The sequence below is a fragment of the Haliotis rufescens genome, unplaced genomic scaffold (assembly GCF_023055435.1).
Source record: "Haliotis rufescens isolate VD_foot unplaced genomic scaffold, xgHalRufe1.0.p SCAF_1, whole genome shotgun sequence".
NCBI classification, from domain to species: domain Eukaryota; kingdom Metazoa; phylum Mollusca; class Gastropoda; order Lepetellida; family Haliotidae; genus Haliotis; species Haliotis rufescens.
The window spans coordinates 86,037,307-86,059,527 of NW_025963779.1; the positions used below are offsets into that span (position 1 = coordinate 86,037,307).

General features: G+C 39.2%; 2 protein-coding genes across 2 annotated transcripts in view; one reads left to right on the forward strand and one right to left on the reverse strand.

Moving 5' to 3' along the window:
* The window catches only part of LOC124147106 (GTP-binding protein Rit1-like), a 33,652-nt gene extending 20,630 nt beyond the window's left edge, over window positions 1-13,022 (forward strand). Inside the window, exons 2-5 of the mRNA XM_046517727.2 lie at window positions 8,113-8,169; window positions 8,690-8,763; window positions 9,040-9,231; window positions 9,544-13,022. Of these exons, the coding sequence (XP_046373683.1) occupies window positions 8,113-8,169; window positions 8,690-8,763; window positions 9,040-9,231; window positions 9,544-9,789 (569 nt within the window). The 3' untranslated portion in view covers window positions 9,790-13,022. The remainder of the gene's footprint in view (window positions 1-8,112; window positions 8,170-8,689; window positions 8,764-9,039; window positions 9,232-9,543) is intronic.
* Window positions 13,023-16,813: 3,791 nt separating this feature from the next.
* On the reverse strand, window positions 16,814-17,452 carry LOC125372173. Its single transcript, XM_048381331.1, has one exon. It carries the CDS (start codon window positions 17,450-17,452, stop codon window positions 16,814-16,816), a length of 639 nt encoding a protein of 212 aa, XP_048237288.1.
* Between the last annotated feature and the right edge of the window lie 4,769 nt (window positions 17,453-22,221).

The window sequence follows — 22,221 nt, forward strand, 5'->3', positions numbered from 1 at the left end:
AAGTGGACAGTAGGTGCATAGGCAAGTCTAGATAAGTGGACAGTAAGTGCATAGGCAAGTCTAGATAAGTGGACAGTAAGTGCATAGGCAAGTCTAGATAAGTGGACAGTAGGTGCATAGGCAAGTCTAGATAAGTGGACAGTAAGTGCATAGGCAAGTCTAGATAAGTGGACAGTAAGTGCATAGGCAAGTCTAGATAAGTAGACAGTAAGTGCATAGGCAAGTCTAGATAAGTGGACAGTAAGTGGATAGGCAAGTCTAGATAAGTGGACAGTATGTGGATAGGCAAGTCTAGATAAGTGGACAGTAGGTGCATAGGCAAGTCTAGATAAGTGGACAGTAGGTGCATAGGCAAGTCTAGATAAGTGGACAGTAGGTGCATAGGCAAGTCTAGATAAGTGGACAGTAAGTGCATAGGCAAGTCTAGATAAGTGGACAGTAGGTGCATAGGCAAGTCTAGATAAGTGGACGACTTTTATGGGGTCAACTTGTTCTTATTATTCTTATAATCTAGGAATTATGATCTTTTCCTCAGAGACTTGTGCAAGTCTGCCTGCCTGTATGCCTTATATGTTGTAAGTACAATAGTTCCAAGCTCACAGTAAAACGTTGACAGGCAAGTACCTACAGATCAAATGGGTTCAGATGTTTTCAATCCATGTATTAATTAAAGTCTTAATTGTTTTATTGCTCATGATCATGTGCAGGTAATTAAACATAAAATAATATGATTATTTTGAAAATCATCTGGTAGCTAGATAATCAGTGTGATACATCTTACAAGTTCATCACGTGAACTCTGCCATGATACCAGGAGGAGCGGTGGTTTTCTTGTTGTATAACTAGATGATGGTGCTTATATATTGTTCCGTGTTGATTCCAAAGTTAAAACATTAATCCCCAGAGAACTAAATTGTGAAATCCGTCAATAACCACACAAAGATTGAAGAACATTCAACAAATTAAATTGAAATACACAGGAGAAGGTTTACAGTCATACAGGCAATACAATGGATCAAGTTTGAGGCAGCAACAATAATGAACAGGCTCCATCACACAAGTCTGTGTGCTCACGAGTGTCCAGTAACTGTCACAGTTGAATGTCTTGAATGAGGCATGTGCTCCGTTCTTTAATCCAGGAAACAGTGTTGAAGCAGGCAATAGGCAATGGATTCCAATAGGTATCCTATCCACACTGGGCAGGTAGATGAGACACAAGTCTCGCTCCTATACAGGTAAAGCCAGCCTTCTAGAAACTTCTCAAACTGTAGCCTTTCTCTGTGTCAATATGGAGCAACTCTGGGAGGTAACTCTAATTTACAAAGGCTGATGACAATTACTCTGAATGTCGCTGTCCATCAATAAAAACAATCTAGAAACAATAGCAGTGACATTTTGCAAGCATTACAGTTAGCTGCAACTTACAATCACCAAAAGTAAACTGACTAAATCCACTGCCACGTGACAGTTTTCTGTTTTCTACTGATGGGTGTCTCATGAAAGACATGAAAATTGTTTGTTGTTTAATGCAGCACTCAGCAATATTTCAGCTATATTACGGCGGTCTGAAAGTAATTGCATCTGGACAAGACAATCCAGTGATTGACATCATGAGCATCAGTCTATGCAGTTGGGATACAATGACATGCATCGACCAAGTCAGTGAGTCTGACCATCCGGTCCTGTTAGACAAGCATAGACGTCTTTTATGGCAACCCATTGCTGAAGACTGTTCTACTGCAGGTCTTCATGGGATGAAAGGTGCAGAGCCACACAAGCAAACAATACCACACTTTGTCATGTCTGCTTTTATCAAACTGTTCATAACATGTTCATATAAATACGAGAATATCAATCGAACATAGTAAAGAGGTGTTGCATTGCTACTGGTCATAAAAAACTGTTACGAATTGTTTGATAATTTTCATATAGGTTAGCTGTTTCAGATCAGGGAAAACTAGGACAACAAAAAATCTTTATGATAACATTTTCTATGGTACTAATGCATAAATGATATCAACTTGTTATTGTGCCTACAGAGTCTAAGGTAATCTGAAAATCAGATTGGAAAGAAATCATAATAACTTGGTGTTTCAGTTTATAGGATAATGTCATCTGTGCATGGTGTATAGAAGATGTATTCAGGCTCTGTTGCTATGGAAACATTTCTACTGATAAATGAAAGTGAATGAGGTGAGAGGGACAACAATTACCAATGGCTGACACAGAAGATGTGACTGAGTTCGTTTGACACAAACCTGTCTATTTGTTTAAAGATTTCACAAACCACAAGACCCAGAAATGTGTAGTTTTGTGTGAATCTTTCAACTCGTTTATAAAGACGTTGTTTGAAAGAATAAATTGTCTTTGAAGTTACTTTTCTATTGTGTTAGATATTATAATTTCAAATGCTGTATCAAACTTCCTTAATGTATTTCATGTATTAAACTTTATTGCTTGGTTATCTACTGAGGCCATAGTTTATATGTTCTATGTTTTACAGAAGTATTATGGTATTATCATGGTATTATTATGGTTCTGTTCGGATGAACAAAACCTTCCAATTGGTGTGCTGGTTTTCTTAGGAATTAGTCAGCAAGGAGCCGGAGTCACAGGAGACTAATCACAATTTTATTTACAAGAACAATTAACAATGAACAATTTATGATATCTTAGAATATAGCCGAGGGTGCCACAGAGAGTCGGTACAACCCTTTGGGTTGTGGGAGAGAGATCCGCTTGGTATGAGCGTCAAACCCCTTCTGCTTAACATTTGGTTTCTGTATGTATTTAACAAAACTTAGAACAATAAAAAGGAATATGATTGGTTGATACATGATGGGGTGTGCCTTATGGTTAATGAATGGCTAGACAGAGGGGAATACTTAATCCTGTTTATCCTGTTGGACTGGCACTAATATTGTTGACATACTTACTGGGTGCTTTGAAAGAGATTATGGTATCACTATAGATGAGCTTGTATGGGGGCTAATCCTTAATGAGTCTAAATTGAAGTAATTGCTGAATGTTATTCTAATATAGGTGATGACAGATTTACTTAAATAAAATAGTTCAAGGCAATCTATAAGACTATGTAGACATATCTTTTGTCTTATTGGATATTATGTCTGGGAGATGGGATCATCATGATACCTTAGGCTAGTATTTATCTAAAAGCTTTAAATCTATTAAACTATGAAGACATAACTTTTGTCTTATTGAATAGTATGTCTAGGAGATGTGTTCTCGTTACCTTAGGCTATCATCTATCTAAAAAGCTATAACTGAAAGTACTGATATTTTATATATGCATATTACCTGATGATATGTATAACTTGCTTAACTATAATTATATGAAATGATGTATAAATATTACACCATGATAACTCATAAAAGCACTTGATGTGGATCTAGTTATTATAGGAAAACTTAGTATAAATGTTATATCATGATAGAAGTTTCACTAACCAGTCGAAACAAAATAAAAATAACTCCTCTAGCCCAGATTTGTTTTATATTATTATATTCCATGAATGAGTGAGTATGTGTTTATGTCGCTTTTAGCAATATTCCAGCAATATCACAGTGTCCCCATGTGGGGAATCGAACTCAGGCCTTCTGCGTGATGGGCAAACGCTTTAACCACTGGGCTACCCCACTGCACTTGTTTTGCATGATGTTGTATGGGTCTGTTGGTTTTTTTTGGAAAACTATATTCTGACATTGTTTAAAGTTAATTACTGTATTTAATCAATTATTACAGAAAAAATGTAACAGCTACTTGAGCTTTTTTCATTTCGTATGATTTTGTGGTTGTGTTTTTTTATTTTCCAAAATCCACCAATGATGGAAGAGTCAGCCAAATAAAAAAAATAAAATTGGAATTTTTTTTTTTAAGGTTTGTAGCTTTTGGTACCAGTCAGTTGAATCTGTCAGTCCGAAAACAAAAAACGTGTTGCCTTATCATAGAGCTCGATCAGTAGAAGGAATAACCATGTAGATTGTGGGAAGTGGGTGTGTTTTTATTTATGGAGACCTGCCTTTTGTACAGCAACAGTGTAACAGAATATCCTTGCATCATGTTTGCACTTTATTTATTGTTGTTGCAGTGTTTGTGCTTTTAACCAGGCTGACAAGGCGTTGATTGTCAAATCTGTTGCATTTTCCATAGGCAAGGGAGTTAACCGACTATAAGAGTCCAGTTTCTACCCTTGCCGAACTAGGCTGGAATTATGGAGTTATGTTTTGGCTGGACAAACAAGTCCGTGCATAGTCCAATCAAAATCGCATAATGAAATCGACATCCGGTTCATTAACTGGCGTGTAGATTTTTGTCGATTGCAGGATTTGTAAAGTGTGTGTACCACCAACTTGGCATCAATAGATATTTTCCAAATCCTTTCATGTTTTTTATCAAGGTGCTCTCATGATTTGATGCACTTCGCGAAGTAAGCCCCGTTTTATCACAATATAGGTCTTGATTATCGATCAGATCGTCTTGACTGGGTGCCACCATTTTGTTTGTAGCAAATGCAAGTGATATGAGAGGTGGTATCTGATTGGTCAATAGGAGGGACATAGAAGGAGCATAACTTGTAATAGCCACTGGTGGCTCTATGATTGAGTCGGGAATTCCAGCCTAGTTCGATGATGAATCAGCTGTAGTGTAACACATGGTTGAGCTCAGTAATACACTGGTATCAGTTTGGGAAAAATCACCAATGATTTTAGCTGGAGTAATCGTATCTCTGTGCTGCTCTGTATAAATGATTTTGTTTATGACTTGTTGCTTTGTATACTCTGTTTGTTGTGCTGGGTTCTATTGCAGACACATTAAACATGCTGTGGCAGTCAGTTTTTCCAATAAGAATCAAAGACATGAGGTCAATCCAGTCAGTGGGTTGTTTAAGTCTCTTTGAGTGTGGCTACTCATTAATAGGTTCATGTGAATGTTCCAAGTGGTAATCAAATATGATATTTGGTTAGTAATAACAGTACGAGTATTTCAACAAATAAGGTATGTTAATAAGGCCACAGACTCTATTTTCATAAAAGGTGAAGAAGAAAGAAAAAGAATATACTTTTTTGTCACAATCAAAAATATTTTGTGATATCTCAGTATTGAAGAAAACATCATCCACAACATAATGTTGACATTCCACAACATGATGACATTCTACAACATGATGACATTCCACAACATGATGACATTCTACAACATGATGACATTCTACAACTTGATGACATTCTACAACGTGATGACATTCTACAACATGATGACATTCTCCAACATGACATTCCACAACGTGATGACATTCTACAACATGATGACACTCTACAACGTGATGACATTCCACAAGATGACATTCCACAAGGTGATTACGTTCTACAACATGATGACATTCTACAACATGATGACATTCCACAACATGATGACATTCCACAACATGATGACATTCTACAATGTGATGACATTCTTCAACGTGATGACATTCCACAGTGTGATGGCATTCTACAATTTGATGACTTTCCACAACATGATGACATTCCACAACATGATGATATTCCACAAAGTGATGACATTCTACAACGTGATGACATTCTACAACATGATGGCATTCCACAACGTGATGACATTCCAGAAAGTGACATTCCACAACATGATGACATTCTACAACATGATGACATTCCACAACATGATGACATTCTACAACATGATGACATTCCACAACATGATGACATTCCAAAACATGACATTTCACAATGTGATGACATTCTCCAACATGATGACATTCTACAACATGATGACATTCTACAACATGACATTCCACAACGTGATGACATTCCACAACATGATGACATTCTCCAACATGATGACATTCTACAACATGATGACATTCTACAACATGACATTCCACAACATGATGACATTCTACAACATGATGAAATTCCACAGGGTGATGAAATTCCACAACGTGATGACATTCTACAACATGATGACATTCCACAGTGTGATGACATTCTACAATTTGATGACTTTCCACAACATGATGACATTCTACAATATGACATTGTACAACATGACATTCTCCCTTTGTTTTAAAACACACACACACACACACACACACACACACACACACACATTTCACACACTTATGGAAAGTCACAGACCTTACAGGCAATGGGACGGTGGGGTAGCCTCGTGGTTAAAGCGTTTGCTCGTCACACCGAAGATGCAGGTTCCATTCCCGACATGGGTACAATGTGTGAAGCCCTTTTCCGGTATCCCCTGCCACGATATTTCTGGAATATTGCTAAAAGCGGCAATGGAAAGTCTCCTCTATTTCAAATGTTTATCCCATTGTTCAAAGCGAGTGATAGGCAGTGATTTTGACTGAATCAGCCCGTAACAACACCGTGTAAACCTGTTCAAGGTTGGATGATTCGAAAATACATTAGAACACTCACATTCCCAATCTGGTAAGAGATGTTTTGATTTGACAAATGAAAGGTCGTTCTGACATCTGAGATCTTTGTTTAGCCGTAGCGAGAACTAAAATCTGATTTTAAGGAGATTGTGGTGTCTCTAACAATTCCCTCCAGCTGCTAACGTGGCCTCCAATATGTCCTTATAATTCAGGTGAGCTACAGAGGCTTGGGGCTCCCATTGTTCCCTCCCCCGTGACCTGTGATCCAATCTATACAAAGATTATACCTTGTACAGCATCTACAAATGAACTCTCCCTACCTCAACATCAAAATGCAATTTGTGGCAGGTGAGCTACAGTCCTTCCTCGGTTTCATAGTGAGAATAAATATGTCCGTATCCATTATTAGCTTGTGTGTTGAGGAGAGGGCAAACAGGGAAGATATTGAGTGTGGGAGGTGACATGAGCTGTGGAAGAAGGTGTGAGGGAGGATCAGCCTATAGCATTACAGAACACTGGCCGAATGATGCAACTATTGGAATAAACGTTATGGGAGATGCAGCTGAACATAAGTCGGACACAATTGAAATTCTTGAAGAAACGACTATTAACAGCCTGAAATATTTGAACAGAAACTTAAATAATGACATTAATGTGAATAATGCCAGTGTCCCTTGCATTAATTAAGTGATGGATTTTGATGTGGATTTAGGAGAGTTGTTCGCTTCACATGCTGGAAACAATGATGTATGTCACATAACAAGATTGTCAATAAACAACGTAGTGCTAGACACAGTGTTTCTCACTAAGTACCAGGGGGAGTGGATGGCCCATTCCTTAGGCATGCCATGAAAGCTATAATCATCGGAGGCCCTGGTTTATCTTGGTTATGTTTCTAGGCTTGTCAGCACCATACAAATGCTTATTAGTTTCCCTGAAGTGGTAAATGTCTAATGGGCTTTCCTGTTTCCATCCGTGTTTGACAGTAGCTTTGTTCTTGGCAATCTTGTCCAATAATCTTATATTTAAACATTTGTTGAAGGCAAAACACTGCCTATTCACGTAGTGAAAATGTCCACTACAGTAACTGCAGACATGATGATATGTACTGAAAACATAAAATGCAATAATTTCATGACATGTTAGGCTGGAGGACAGTCATCGCATTGATTAACTTCATGAGTTACAGTAAAGGTCATCTGGGTTAGCCTTAAATTATGAAAAAGAATGAATTCCATTTTATTGTTCAATATCCAATGAAACAGGATGTAAGAAAAAAAGTTGATTTATAAATTAAGTTTCAGGTTGTGAGTAGTGACTGATTATTGTCATGGTTTATTGCATGGCCGGGAGAACGATCATGTCAGGACTAATAATATTGTGGCCGAAGATGGAAAGAGAAATATCTACTTTTGTGATACATATTGTTGGGGGTCAGGTGCTTATTTCTTGAGAATCTTCGACACATGCACATCCCTGCACAAACCACCTGTGAAGGTCTGGGTTAGAACTGGGTTTTTAGCAACCCATGCTTGTCGTATGAGGTGACTAACGGGATTGGGCGGTCAGGCTCGCTGATATGGTTGATGCATGTCATCGTATACTTGATTACTTATAAAGCTGAGTGCAGCGTTAAACAACAAACAAACAAACATGTATGTTAAAGTGATCCTTTGTTTTGCAGCTCTTGTCATACAGTTTGCCTACCACAGATTCCAGGAGTACCACGACCCCACTATCGGTACGTACATCCCGCCCGTGGAATGGTGTAGTAGGTTAATCTGAATGGATTTGAAACTCAAGTCTCTACTCTCTATGAATGTTTTCTTTAATAATCTCAACAAATGAGTTTGTTGTTTTTGAATCCAATATCATTGATAAAATACAAGCTCCCGAAGTTTCTGGCCCACCTAACTAAATGAATCTTTCTTTCAGTCTGTCGTTAACTTTAGCATTTTCAACATCTCCTCTCAAACTACAAGGCCCATTGAGATGGGACTTGGCATGAATCATCCCAGCTATAGTGTCACTGATAATTGCTCATGGAATTCTGATTGATTTTAAACATGGCCAACATGTGTACAGTGACATATGGTTAATGTGAACAGTACCACCAGTATTCCGGTATTTACCAGTTTCCAGATAAGCAAATCGTGGATACAGAGATATATCTTTAACCAGTTAAACACCAGACTAAACCTGAAATTACAACTTGTGAGTTTTGTCTCCTGTTGGTTATTGATTGTGATTTCTTTATGCAGAAGATGCATATGAGCACCAGTGCCGTATCGATGGTGAGGCAGCACATCTGGACATCCTGGACACTGCTGGTCAGGTCAGTACTGTGTCCACACTAGAGTGTTAAGAAAACCATTCAAAATTCACTGTCATTGTTTTACTTACGAAAGGTCACAATTGATTTTTTGCCAATTTGAAATTCCTCACAGTGAAGAATTTTTGTTTAATTTTATGAAATTTTAACAAAATGTATTTAAATTTTGTTATATATTCTCTCAGCAAGTGTTTAGAGGCTTCCTGCTAAGAGTGACCAAGTGTATCCGTAAAGAAATTACATTTGGCTTTGTGATCATGATGATGTCATCTGTTACAGCCGGAGTTCACCGCCATGCGGGAACAGTACATGAGGAAAGGAGAAGGCTTTGTCATCTGCTACTCCATCACCGACCACCGCAGCTTTGATGAAGTTCTAGCGTACAAGAAACTGATTGACCGAGTCCGATGTGACCAGGATATTCCCATTGTGCTTGTTGGTAACAAGTGTGACCTTGAAGAGAGACGCAAGGTCAGTACACTCACAGGTCTTCTATTCTAACTGACAGATAGTCATTGATAGAAATCGTATTGCATCATTTGAACTGTTTTATAAAGGCAGTATTCCATGCTCTCTCAGTGAAACTGTGATGCCATTCTTTGACATACCATTTGTGGAGGTGGGTTTTGTGATAATGGTGATTTTTACTATGTAGGGACATAATTACTGCAATTCTGGCACTGTTTACATGGATCCAATCGGTTTGTGTGTGTGTGGGGGGGGGGAAGATACTAAACAGGTCATTTAGATCTGTTTCTCATATCTCCTCCTAATTATTTGCAGGTTTCCACAGACGATGGAGCTGCCCTGGCGCGTCAACTCAGGTGTCCGTTCTACGAAACCTCTGCCGTTCTGCGCCAGTGTGTAGACGATGTCTTTCATGGACTTGTTCGAGAGATTCGCAGGAAGGAGAGGGAGGCTACTGAAGCTCAGGCTAAAGTCGACCGCAAGAAAAACAGATTGCGAAGAATGCGTTCATTTTTCCATAGCTTGAACTTATTTAAGAAGCGGAGGGCACACCAGTCATGAAGAACCTTTATCAAGAAGCTTACATACGCAAACATATGTACTTTCATACAAAAAAGCAAGATTGTTTATTCTTGGAGATTTGAATTATTTTTCTGAAACAATATTTAATTTGATTATTTATTTAGAAATCATTTGTTAGGTCATATTGATGTAACTGAAATGATATTTTTTAGCTTGACTGGTCATTGACCTGAACATTTTGACATTTACCATGTTAACACATCACTCTGGATATCTCCTCCAAACATTTCCAAACAATACTCCAGAAACTCGAGTTCAACTTGTACAAATTCTTTTTAATTCTGAGTTTTCATTTGGGCTAAATGCAATAGGAAAGAAGGGTTTTCCTGGAGGGTGAGATGTTAGCCTCAAGGTTAGTGTGGTCAGTTGCCACCCAGAAAACCCATGTTTTCCTTCACCATAGATACAAAATTGGAAACCCGTTCTTGTGAAATTGCAGCAAACTACATTCATTCTACTCACTCATTCATTGACTGTCACGTCATTCGTTCTGATTTCATTGGCTTCTGTGACCTTTCTTGTAGTCATATTCCACCAGACCCAGTTGAGCACACTCTCTCCCCACTTGTCTGTCATACACGTCACGATATAACTTACTGTTAAAAGCGGCATGAAACCTAACTCACTCACTCATCTGTCATATGTGCAGCTTTATACGGTGTTGATGTTCTAACTTGGTCTTGGTCATGCATGTATTTGTTGTTATTTTAGTCAACATTGTGTAACAAACTTAATGAATTCTCTCAATCTCATTAAAATCAGATCTTAGTTCTCGCTACCGCCAAGATCTGAGAACATCCCACTGCGGGTCATGTCAGAACGACCTTTCATCTGACCAATCAGAGCATCGCTTATCAGATCATGAAAGTGACGGTTGGAATGTGATTTTTGATCGTGCAACCTCGAAAAAAACACACACAGGGTATTCCGAACGAAGTTATGGGCTTTATCTGTATTCGTACAATCAAGACCATCCATAAGCCATTCCAGATTGTTCTTTTGTTCAATTTTTGATATTTTAATCGGGTGTATGTCAATATATGTTTCGAAGCATTGTCGCCAGTTTGAAACTCGTGCTGTAAAGCTCGATTAAGCTGCCTTCTGATTGGCTATTGTCGACTTCTTGTTAGTCATTCCATTGATCAGTCAATGTTCGCGAAAGGTCGGTCTGACGTGACCAGTAATTGGATGTCCTCAGATCTTTGTTTAGCGGTAGCGAGAAATATGATCTGATTCTATTGAGATTGTGAATTCCCTGAATGTGAGAAGAAAAATTACATTAATGCATTGCTAATGGAAAAGAAACAAATTGAAAACTGGACTGACAATGTATCTGGTCAACATTATTCATGGGAGCATATTCAAATTTTGTTTTACCTTTTTGCCTCTACAAATGAATGATCACCATTTTCTCAATGAGAATTGATCCAACCCTCAATGGGGCACTGTTTCCAGCTGCATTGGATCATTGATGTGTTGTATTCCTTGTGGTGCTTGGTGGCGTTATGCTTGGTATGTCAGAGTAAATAAACTTGGATGCATGGTATTATGTACCATGTGCCAGGTGTCACTGCATGTGTATCAGGGTACATTATCATGTTTGTCACTGTATATGTGAGGGTACTTGCTTGATAAGGTATGCCAGTGTATGTATCAGGGGTGGTAACCCTGCTTACCATGATACATGGTTTGTCTGTTGTTTAACGCCGCACTCAGCAATATTCCAGCTATGTGACAGCAGTCTGTACATAATTGAGTTTGAACCAGACAATCAAGTGATTGTCATCATAAGCATTGATCTATGAATTTGGGATACGATGACATGCATCAACCAAGTCAGCAAGCCTGACCACTTGATCTTGTTAACCACCACTTACAATAAGTGTGGCTTGCTGAAGACCTGTTTTTACCCAGATCTTCACGGGTTGATACATGGTAGTAGATACTCTGCAAGTATCAGGGGAGGTAACCATGCTTTTTGTGACACAGGGCAAATATAGTGCATGTATCAGGGGAGGTAACTCTGGAAACAATGATACAGGGTAGATTCACTGAATCAAGCTCCTCTCAGCGATAGCCTGTTTGCGGAGCTCTCTATACTATCGCTGCCACCAGTCAAAACTCTGCACTGTGATAGGTGGCCACAACCATGCTTGGAGGTGAACTCGCAACCGAATGACCATTATGTTTACAAACAAGTGACGACTATCGTGACTCCATTTACTGCTGCTAAATTACTTTCTTTATTTGTCAATTTGAATTTCTATTTCATTTAAACTGTCATGTAATTAATATAGTATGAATGGAAGGGAGATGTTGGTTGATTTTCTGTTAGTCTGCAATCTCGAACCAATTTGATTATACAAACAACAAAATAAATTCATATGGAAAACATGATCAGTGGTAAACCTTTTCAAAATAAAATATGATGGCATTCCCAAAAACATAAACAAAAGGATAAACATTACTACATTTTGGGTTAGAGGCCAAATTTCAAGGTTCTTGTAATGATCTCGCCCACACTGGTGGCAGCGATGTTACTGAGAGTGAAAAACGAAAGTGTCACGCGATGGGAAGGAGCTTGACGCAGCCTGTATCAAGGGAGGTAACCCTGGGAACCAGAATAAAGGGTAGATACACTGCATGTATCAAGGGAGGTAACCATGACATATGCTCTGGTCACCACGACCAATGTGACATTGCTGACTATGGTGTAAGACCCCATTCACTCAGTATGATTGGTAAATATACTACTCAAAAGAAGTTAAGGACCACCCGATTCTTTCACATTACTGTAGTTAATCTGGCATGCTATGACAAATTAACTATGTTAATATATAAGAATTGGGTGTTCTTTAGCTTCTTATGAGTATTATGAGTAGTATGATTTATTGAACAGTTCAAAATATAACATGTATATTCAGTATGTGTTATCGATAATTACAGATCTGTTTCAATGTCTTCAGGATGTGTTATCGATAATTATAGATCTGTTTCGATGTATTCAGGATGTGTTATCAATAATTATTGATCTGTTTCAATTTATTACTCTTGGATCTACCCAGAAAATATCCTACAGTTCTCCGACATGTGAAGATCCGGGGTAGAATAGGTCTTCAGCAACCCATGCTTGCTGTAAAAGGCGACTATGCTTGTCGTAAAAGGCGACTATGCTTGTCGTAAAAGGCGACTAACAGGATCGGCTGGTCAGACTCGCTGACTTGGTTGATGCAATGTCATCGATCCCAATTGCGCGGATCAATTTTCATGATGTCAATCACTAGAATGTCTGGTCCAGACTCCATTATTTACATCCGCAGTCATATAGCTGGGATATTGCTGAGTGCGGCGTAAAACAACAAACCAAACCAAAATCCTACAGTCCTCCATGTGCGGCTACATCACCCGTGGTATAGGCCTCCTGGGATATTGGTGGCCCAGTTGTATAAGGCGCGACGATTCGCAGACAGTTGCTTCCCTTGGGTGTGCGAGATTCCTATGATCATGGTGTCAAATGCCGATTTGCATTGTGTGTTTTTAGATTTGTCCGCACCATACCCGATCTCCTGTGTTTCACTAATGTGGTAAACATCTAAAACTTGAATTACTTCAGGCTTTCCTATGTCATCAAGCTACCATATGACTGGGGGGCGGTCGGGTAGCCTAGTAGTTAAAGCGTTCGCTCGTCACGCCGAAGACCCGGGTTCGATTCCCGACATGGGTACAATGTGTGAAGCCCATTTCTGGTGTCCCCCGCCGTGATACTGCTGGAATATTGCTAAAAGCGGCGTAAAATCATACTCACTCACTCACCATATGACTGAAAATTATACCGCGTTACACTGTGCTGATGGGTTTCACCAAAGTCGTAACCATCTTAAGATCTACGTCAGTTCAATCTTTCTCCCAGGTCAAGCTGACATGTCATGATATAACTGAAGCACTGTTCTAAACCATACTCACTCACTCACACACTCACTCATGTGTGGCCATCTTGTTTGTTGCCAGTCTGTGCTAGGTTGTCTATTTTGAGATTTTGCTCTTGCATTCTCACTCTCTCATCTTACTCAAATAACATATTTAATGATAATATTGTCATCATATTCTTATTTTATCCAAAGAACAAATATTATGATTATTTATGAAATATTTATTTATGTGAAGTGACATGTTTTTTCTGTTACTGCCCTGCATGTGAATGTTATTTATTTTGTGTCTTAATGAGTTGGTATTTATTCATAAGTATATATACACCGACATCATAACTTGTGAATGTATAGAATTACGTTTGTGTTACCTCATTTACTGCTGTTGTTCTCTTGCTTTGGTTTGTGAATCTTTTACAAATCTGCCAAACCACATATGTCAACACAACTTCATTGACTTGTTGAGTTTATCTTGTTTTGCAAGGTTCACTGTTAATGCTGTTTATCACCCCCTTCCTATAGGATTACTGGTGCTGGTGATGACCACTAATGTTAGAGAGGCACTTCAGCAACAGGGTGTACGGTAATTGTTACACACATTCACCAGCTGGATTCGCAAATCTCTGTCATTGTTTAACCCATTATATTTTTATTTCAACACTTTTACTCACTCATCTTATTTTGTTGTGATTTGATTCATCCTCGTTAATCTATTGTATTATTTCTCCATTCAGACTCTGTACACATTTGTTACCGTAGTGTTGGTTTGTCTGGTTCAGACTTGAATATTTCCCGATAGCTGTAATACTGATGTATAACATGGAGTGGAGTATTTCCAGATAGCTGTAATACTGATGTATAACATGGAGTGGAATATTTCCCGATAGCTGTAATACTGAAGTATAACATGGAGTGGAATATTTCCCGATAGCTGTAATACTGAAGTATAACATGGAGTGGAATATTTCCCAATAGCTGTAATACTGATGTATAACATGGAGTGGAATATTTCCCGAAAGCTGTAATACTGAAGTATAACATGGAGTGGAATATTTCCCAATAGCTGTAATACTGATGTATAACATGGAGTGGAATATTTCCCGAAAGCTGTAATACTGATGTATAACATGGAGAGGAATATTTCCCTATAGCTGTAATACTGATGTATAACATGGAGTGGAATATTTCCCGATAGCTGTAATACTGATGTATAACATGGAGAGGAATATTTCCCGATAGCTGTAATACTGATGTATAACATGGAGAGGAATATTTCCCGAAAGCTGTAATACTGAAGTATAACATGGAGTGCAGCCTGAAGCAACAAAGTACCATATCTTCATGAAGAATGTGACATCACCATCTCCGTCCTTATCAGTAACTTCAGGATTTCTAAAGCTTATGAGCAGTTATGAGTTAGAATTGATTGGATTTCTAAATTTAGCATCACATACATGTATTTTCAAATCCAACCCTAAAGGAATCTGTGGTGGTGCATGTGACTAGGGTGTTTATCCTAATAGAATGGAGATATAACACACTGGTTAAGTGATGATTTGTAATGATGCATTCAGTATAGCTGCATTAGTTCCCTGCCATGGTATAGACTGTGCATGGGCTTAGCTATACACACTCTGGGTCAATAAGTACAAGATGCATATATCATCAGCATAGAAACTCCCAAAGTGATTGTTTCATCAAGAATTTGTTGTCATTTTAAGATGAGAAACGTTACTATTTCCATCAAGTACCCACTTTCGACCTTGTTGTCTGACGAATGGGTACTTGGTTTTGTTTTGCAAAGACGTATTACGGATCTGTAGTACAATGTACAGATAGAAACTACTTGTTTTGTACTTTCTACCCCAGTAGTCAGTACAGGCTGAGCATATTACCTCTATGCTCGAAGCATATTACCTTTATGCGGGAAATAATGGATGCAGATATTTTGAACAAGGATGAGGGACAAGATGGTCAAACCACAACGTGTCTTTTTTGCTGACCGGAACAGCAGCCATCTCAGTGCTCCATGCAGCAGACTTGGTGTGTCTTGTATTAAGGCCAAACTTTCTTTGGTTCTTGTTTCACAGACAAACACACCTATATTCTCTAGCTCATTGCCTATGAGACGTTAGATTTTATCTTACTCACTCACTGTAGTTCAGCTGACTGAAAGTCAAGTGAGTTTTGTGTCGTGGCTCTTTGTCCCTCCATCTGGTTGTATGTTGTCAACTTTTGCATTTCTTACCTCCTCTGAAACTACAATGCCTATGGAGCTGAAACTTTGTATGAATGATACCAGTTATGGTCTCCTATCGGATTTTAGACATGGCCCTCAAAGTAAAAAATGCTGTTATTGGCAATATTGAAGTCATCTTCCTGAGGCAGGGGTGTTAACTGACTATAAAAGTCCAGTTTCCACCCTTGCCGAACTAGGCTGGTTACCACTGGGCACAGGACTTATACTTCATGTGAACATTGACCTTAAAAAGATCCAAGCTTGTCCAAGGCATCACTATTTGCACTCAATTGATTTTAACAATTTTGCAAGAATCCATTTTTATCTTTTCACACCATTGTTCTTTACACTCTACAGATATTTGTCCCAATTACATCAGGTTGACGTCACTTCAAAAATCTGGTGAGCTACAGAGCCTTGTGGCTCTATTTCCTTTTCACGAAACATTCTGGAAAATACAATAAGGACATGCATTGCTTGTCAGATCATATGGTATGTGCCACTAAATCTGGAAGATCTTGAATATGTTTTAGAAGTGAACACTGTACAAGTCCTACTATTGAAAGCAATATTGAACATCAGTAGCAATAATATCTTCAAGGTAGAAAACGTCCAACGGTCAAAATGCATCATTGGTTGATCTTGTTGATCAGTGGCGCCCTGTGATGATGATTATTACTGTGACCATGTTTGATCAACTCAGACTGATCCTTTCATTCACTGTATGTGTTTTACAATGTTTTGGAGGCATTTCTATACTCATCTAGCCCTGGCTAAGCTTAACCCTAGGACTACCGTGAAGCTGACACCTGTACTTAGCTGTAGTGCAGAGATCACTTTACACATTTGGGCTCAGGGAACTGGCTGTTCCTTTTACTCGGCTTATATCTGCAGAATCTTGCAGGCCTGCCCTCTGGCCAACATCTGCAGAATCTTGCAGGCCTGCTATACAGCCAACATCTGCAGAATCTTGCAGGCCTGCCCTCCGGCCAACATCTGCAGGATCTTGCAGGCCTGCTATACAGCCAACATCTGCAGAATCTTGCAGGCCTGCTATACAGCCAACATCTGCAGGATCTTGCAGGCCTGCCCTCCGGCCAACATCTGCAGAATCTTGCAGGCCTGCTATACAGCCAACATCTGCAGAATCTTGCAGGCCTGCCCTCCGGCCAACATCTGCAGGATCTTGCAGGCCTGCCCTCCGGCCAACATCTGCAGAATCTTGCAGGCCTGCCCTCCGGCCAACATCTGCAGAATCTTGCAGGCCTGCTATACAGCCAACATCTGCAGGATCTTGCAGGCCTGCCCTCCGGCCAACACCTGCAGGATCTTGCAGGCCTGCCCTCTGGCCAACATCTGCAGATTCTTGCAGGCCTGCCCTCCGGCCAACGTCTGCATAATCTTGCAGGCCTACCCTCCGGCTTAGATCTGCAGGGGTGACCCAGTTGTCGAAGATGTCACTTAGGGTCCCCTGCATCATGGGTTCATATCCCTTCTTCCCACAGATTATGATCCTTGGTTTGTCAGCACCATAGTGGTATACATGTCAGACCTGCATCACTTTGAGCTTTCCTCAAGCTGACAAGCTGTATGTCAACTGAAATACTGTTCAAAGCAGCATTTAACTCTGTAACTCGCTCCTATGGCTGAAGGACATAAATTTCTGTCCCTTAAGATCATTTCGGAGCTTATTCTCATTACTATTATTTTATGTGCCATATCCACAGTTCATACTAAACCAGTTGTTTGTACAGAAAATGGTATCACTTTTGCATGGCTTGGGGAGCATTTATTATGAGTGTTTGAAATTTTTCATGAATATCCAATCATAGCTATGAATGGATTGTTTAACATTTGTTTTTTTCTTAGACTCCTGGGTCAAAACTGTTACTCAGTTTTTAGAAAGTTTGATTTATCTGCCTCCCCGGTTGTGAAGATATCTAATTGCCAGTATGTCATTTGCACATATCAGAAAAGAACTGGAGCAATATCAAGTATTGAAAATGCTGGACGTCACTTGGCAAATATGTCATTTGATCTTGTGTGCTTACCTCATACCTGTCAACAGTGATACCAGGGTCTAGAGCTAGATTGCAACAAAGTACTGGGTATTCAAAAAATAATGTGCCTGCGGCAGTATTGCAACATTGCGAAGTTTCATGTGAAAGTATTCAAACATATTGTGGGCCTATATGAAGGTGTGTTGGTGCAATAAGTGCTATGTGGCTGTGTGATAATAAAGAAGTCAAAAAAAATCTTTAACGATTTTGTCATGTGTCAAAGAATTGAAAAGATTTAATTTCTCTCTAGCATGATCATGTGATGAGACACAATTCCGCGTGATGTTTAAAATATCGCTCCATGTGATAAATCCATCTGAGCTATGACGAGACTTAACTGCAGGGTTGATCACAGTATGAATACCTTGGAACACTTGGATCCACCTCCAAGCTTCACCTTTTACTAGTCAAATGTGTGGCATGCAGAATAACATGTTTGACCCAGCTTTCACAAACCCATTCAATGAGATTTAATGTGCATTATATTTCCTGAAACCTCGGATTTATGAATCTGATTTTGTATATTCCCCCAGAAATAGCAAATAGCATCTCCAAATACTGCTCCAAAATTCTGCTCACATCCTCCCCGCCACTGAGCAAGTTCTGCATGTATCGTGATGAAGTAGCCAGAGTTTTGCCGCGAGTCTACTTATATTTCCACTCCACCCTTCTACAACCTTTATGGTTTGATGTTGCAAAGCCATGATGAGATAACTGTCACAAACTAGCAAACTCTTTTCACTTATTCCAGACATAATCAGGCTATCTATGGAGCTGTTTTAGCCTAGTTTTAGTAATGCTCAAATTCCGATACACATTATCAGATCCTATGGAAGGCTGGTTATAACTTCGCACTCAGCAATAATCCAGCTGTATGACTGCGGTCTGTAAATTATCGAGTCTGGACCAGACAATCCAGTGATTAATATCATTAGCATCGATCCACGCAATTGGGATCGATGACATGCATCAACCAAGTTAGCGAGCCTGACCAACTGATCGCTTTAATCGCCTCTTACGAAGCAGATATATAATGATTGCCTGTATACAAGAGTAGTTATTGAGCGGACAGATTAGATAGAAATTCTATCAAGTAATGTTCAGATGATTTGTTTCGAATTTGTGGTGGCCAAGGGGATTTGTCATCTTCTGATGACTCTTGTTTCTGAATGATAGAAAATAGTGCCAGAGCACTGTAAGTCAGCATGTAAAGCACACCGCTTAAAATGTCAAAGACACTTAACAAAACACAAAATAAACACAACTACCAAATTTCATTACCAGGAAGACTTTGTAAAGGTAATGGCCACACATTGGTTTATTAATAATGACAAGGCTCCATTTTGAGTATTGAACTTGAACAAATTGGTCATGGTCACGTGAGAACAAGTTTATCAATTTTTATTGGAATTGTGGTTTTGAATCGAGGGAATTAAGGAGCATGGGCAAAACTTAAAAATGCACAACAGACATTTGTTGAGGCTCACTACCAACTACATATGTACCAAATTTCATTCTATCTTCAATAAAAATGTCTGAGTAATGGCCCAAATTGGCTTTTCAATATGGCTGCAGTGGCAACCACATTGAAAATCGATATAATACCTCTTGAATAAATTCAGACATCATTGGTGCTAAAGTACTGTCGGAAATGCTAGAAAACTACTTTTTGCTTGTTAAAAAGGGATATATTTTTTCACAGACTGTTGTTATTGAAATATCGAATAGCCCTACCCCTGGTTTGAAGTATTTCAGCCACAAGGAGTCCTATCGACAAGTTTACAGGAGACAAATTTGAACAAAAACGTGAAGTTCACATTTATTCTAAGTCCAATGATGGCAGTCTGAAACGGACTATAGAAATGTGCGCACGTGACGCCGTTACAATGATAATAATGTAGTCTTCATAAAACATCTACTCCACACACAAACATTTTGAGAAAATTCTAGATGTGCATCTAAAATGACAAAATGACGCTGCGTTTTCTTTTGTTAACATTGCTCCCATGCATTACACTTTCATAGCCATAACCAAGGTACATGATATGGAACCTGGACTTGGAAATGCATGCAAGTTCTTTACACTTTAGAGAGATAGAGGGAAACCATTTATTAATTTAGATAGGGTTACTTACCGAACTGCCCAAGCTATGGTGTTTTCAATTCATACCATTAAGTCTACGGTAGGATAAGAAAACAAAACAGGTATAGGGGTGGTCTCGAAAACAAAACTGGGGCGTAAAAGGATTCAGACAGCTTTGATACAGGGTGATTAGGCGTATAGTGTACAAGCTTTATGAGCAGAAGGTAACCCTGACTTGAAGTAGAACTTGGGTGGAATTAAAGATACAATTAATGTTTACCAGACTGCACTATTGCTCTCCAAGAGATGGGATTTTGATACACTGCGCGTGGAGATTACCGAGCACTTTTCAGGGGAAATATTCCATCCTGTCTATGAGGTCACATTATCTCCTAACCATTCATAACTATCAGAGTCAGGGCGTAAAGCACCCATGGTACCATCAGGTAAAGGTTATCGTGTCATTGTTTTGCACGCTGCAACCCATGATATGTACAGGGTTCGTGGCAAAACATAACACAACATTCCAAAGTACAGATTCATATACGTCATCAGCGGAGATAAATGCTACCTCAAGAAACCATCTGTAGAACAACAAATACTTCTGGATTCCAATACTCATCCCGTTTCATAGCTCTTAACTAGTCCATGTTTCCAAGCAAATATAATGCAGTACATATCCTAAATTGCTACCTCATCAACGCATGTCAATTAAGTACAATAACAGCAATATTTTGAGACCACCCCCAACTCGGTGACATTTGCACCTGGCAGAATGCACGGGACTGTGTGAGGTCATCACCTCGGGACAGGTGTTAGGTAATTACCTCAGGGTATAGGCCATTTCATACATGCATGACAACACACGAATATTTTCTAAGTTTATCATCATTTTACCTGTAAAAGTACATTTTAAGGGTAATCACAGTGTCAGTTAGTACAGGCTAGATTAGGGCAATATGCTCAATATGCTCTTATTATAGTCCTATGACTCGTATTTATTAAATGAAGCCAGAAAAGCCGTTTTCTAGCATTTCCGACAGTACTTTAGGAAGCATGTAAAATTTCAGGTTTGTTGGTTTCTGATGAGAATGCCTACAATGTAAGGACATACTCTTTGGGAGAATTTAGGAGTATGGACAAATTATCAAGGTTAACATCAAATCGCAATTAGAGCCCCACTACCAACTACAGGCAAACCAGGATGAGTTGTGACCTGACAATTAACCCCACATGTCTGAGGTCCACCCACTGGCGCACACCATTGTGAAAAAAGGGGGAGCGGGTGGTCCGAAAAGTATTAAGATGGATATGTTCATGTCCTGTCTCGAGTTTTAGTGGAGACTTCAAAAGCACATAATACAGTACATCCTGATGCGCGGTACCCGATGACTGAAAATTGTGACAGCTAAATTGCATTTGAGAAGTATCGTGACAAATGGACCAGTGGCAATGCCAGCTTTTGACAATTCTTGAGATTTATTTGTACATTCTTTTTCCATGTAATTTATGACATAGGCCAATTCTCAAGCCTAAGGATGTATGACTTGGCCATGCTTATCTAGCCTTGACATATTTGCTTGTAAGTAACTTCTATCACATGACTTTTAGAGAATTGTGGTATCGACTTGTTACACAGATCTCTTAATAGTCTTGTGAGCAAAAAGTGTGTCCATGGGAGTGTTATCAATTTCATGGTCATGAACTTGACGTGCAAAACATGCATACACCCTCTCTACCTGAAACAAACATGTTTTCCCAAATTCCTTGCACCGCCAACTTGTCTCAAAAACCTTTTATGAGTTGGTTCAACTTATGGAATACACTTATACCAAATTTCATTACATGAACAAACATGGCCACATTGAAATCTGATGGAAACAGGGTGTCATCTTTGGTAGGAACAAGCATGTGAAGTGTGAAAATGATGTGGGCAACAATGCCAGAATAATTCCCCATATAATTCTGATATATGTTGTCTGGTGTTAAAGTGAGTGAGTGAGTGAGTTTGGTTTTACGCCTCTTTTAGCAATATTCCAGCAATATCACTGAAATGGGCTCCACACATTGTACCCATGTCGGGATTCGAACCCGGGTCTTCGG

What these genes read in the sequence shown, in the direction of transcription:
- LOC125372173 (XM_048381331.1), bottom strand. Translation starts at nt 17,452, where the DNA reads ATGCAGGGGACCCTAAGTGACATCTTCGACAACTGGGTCACCCCTGCA.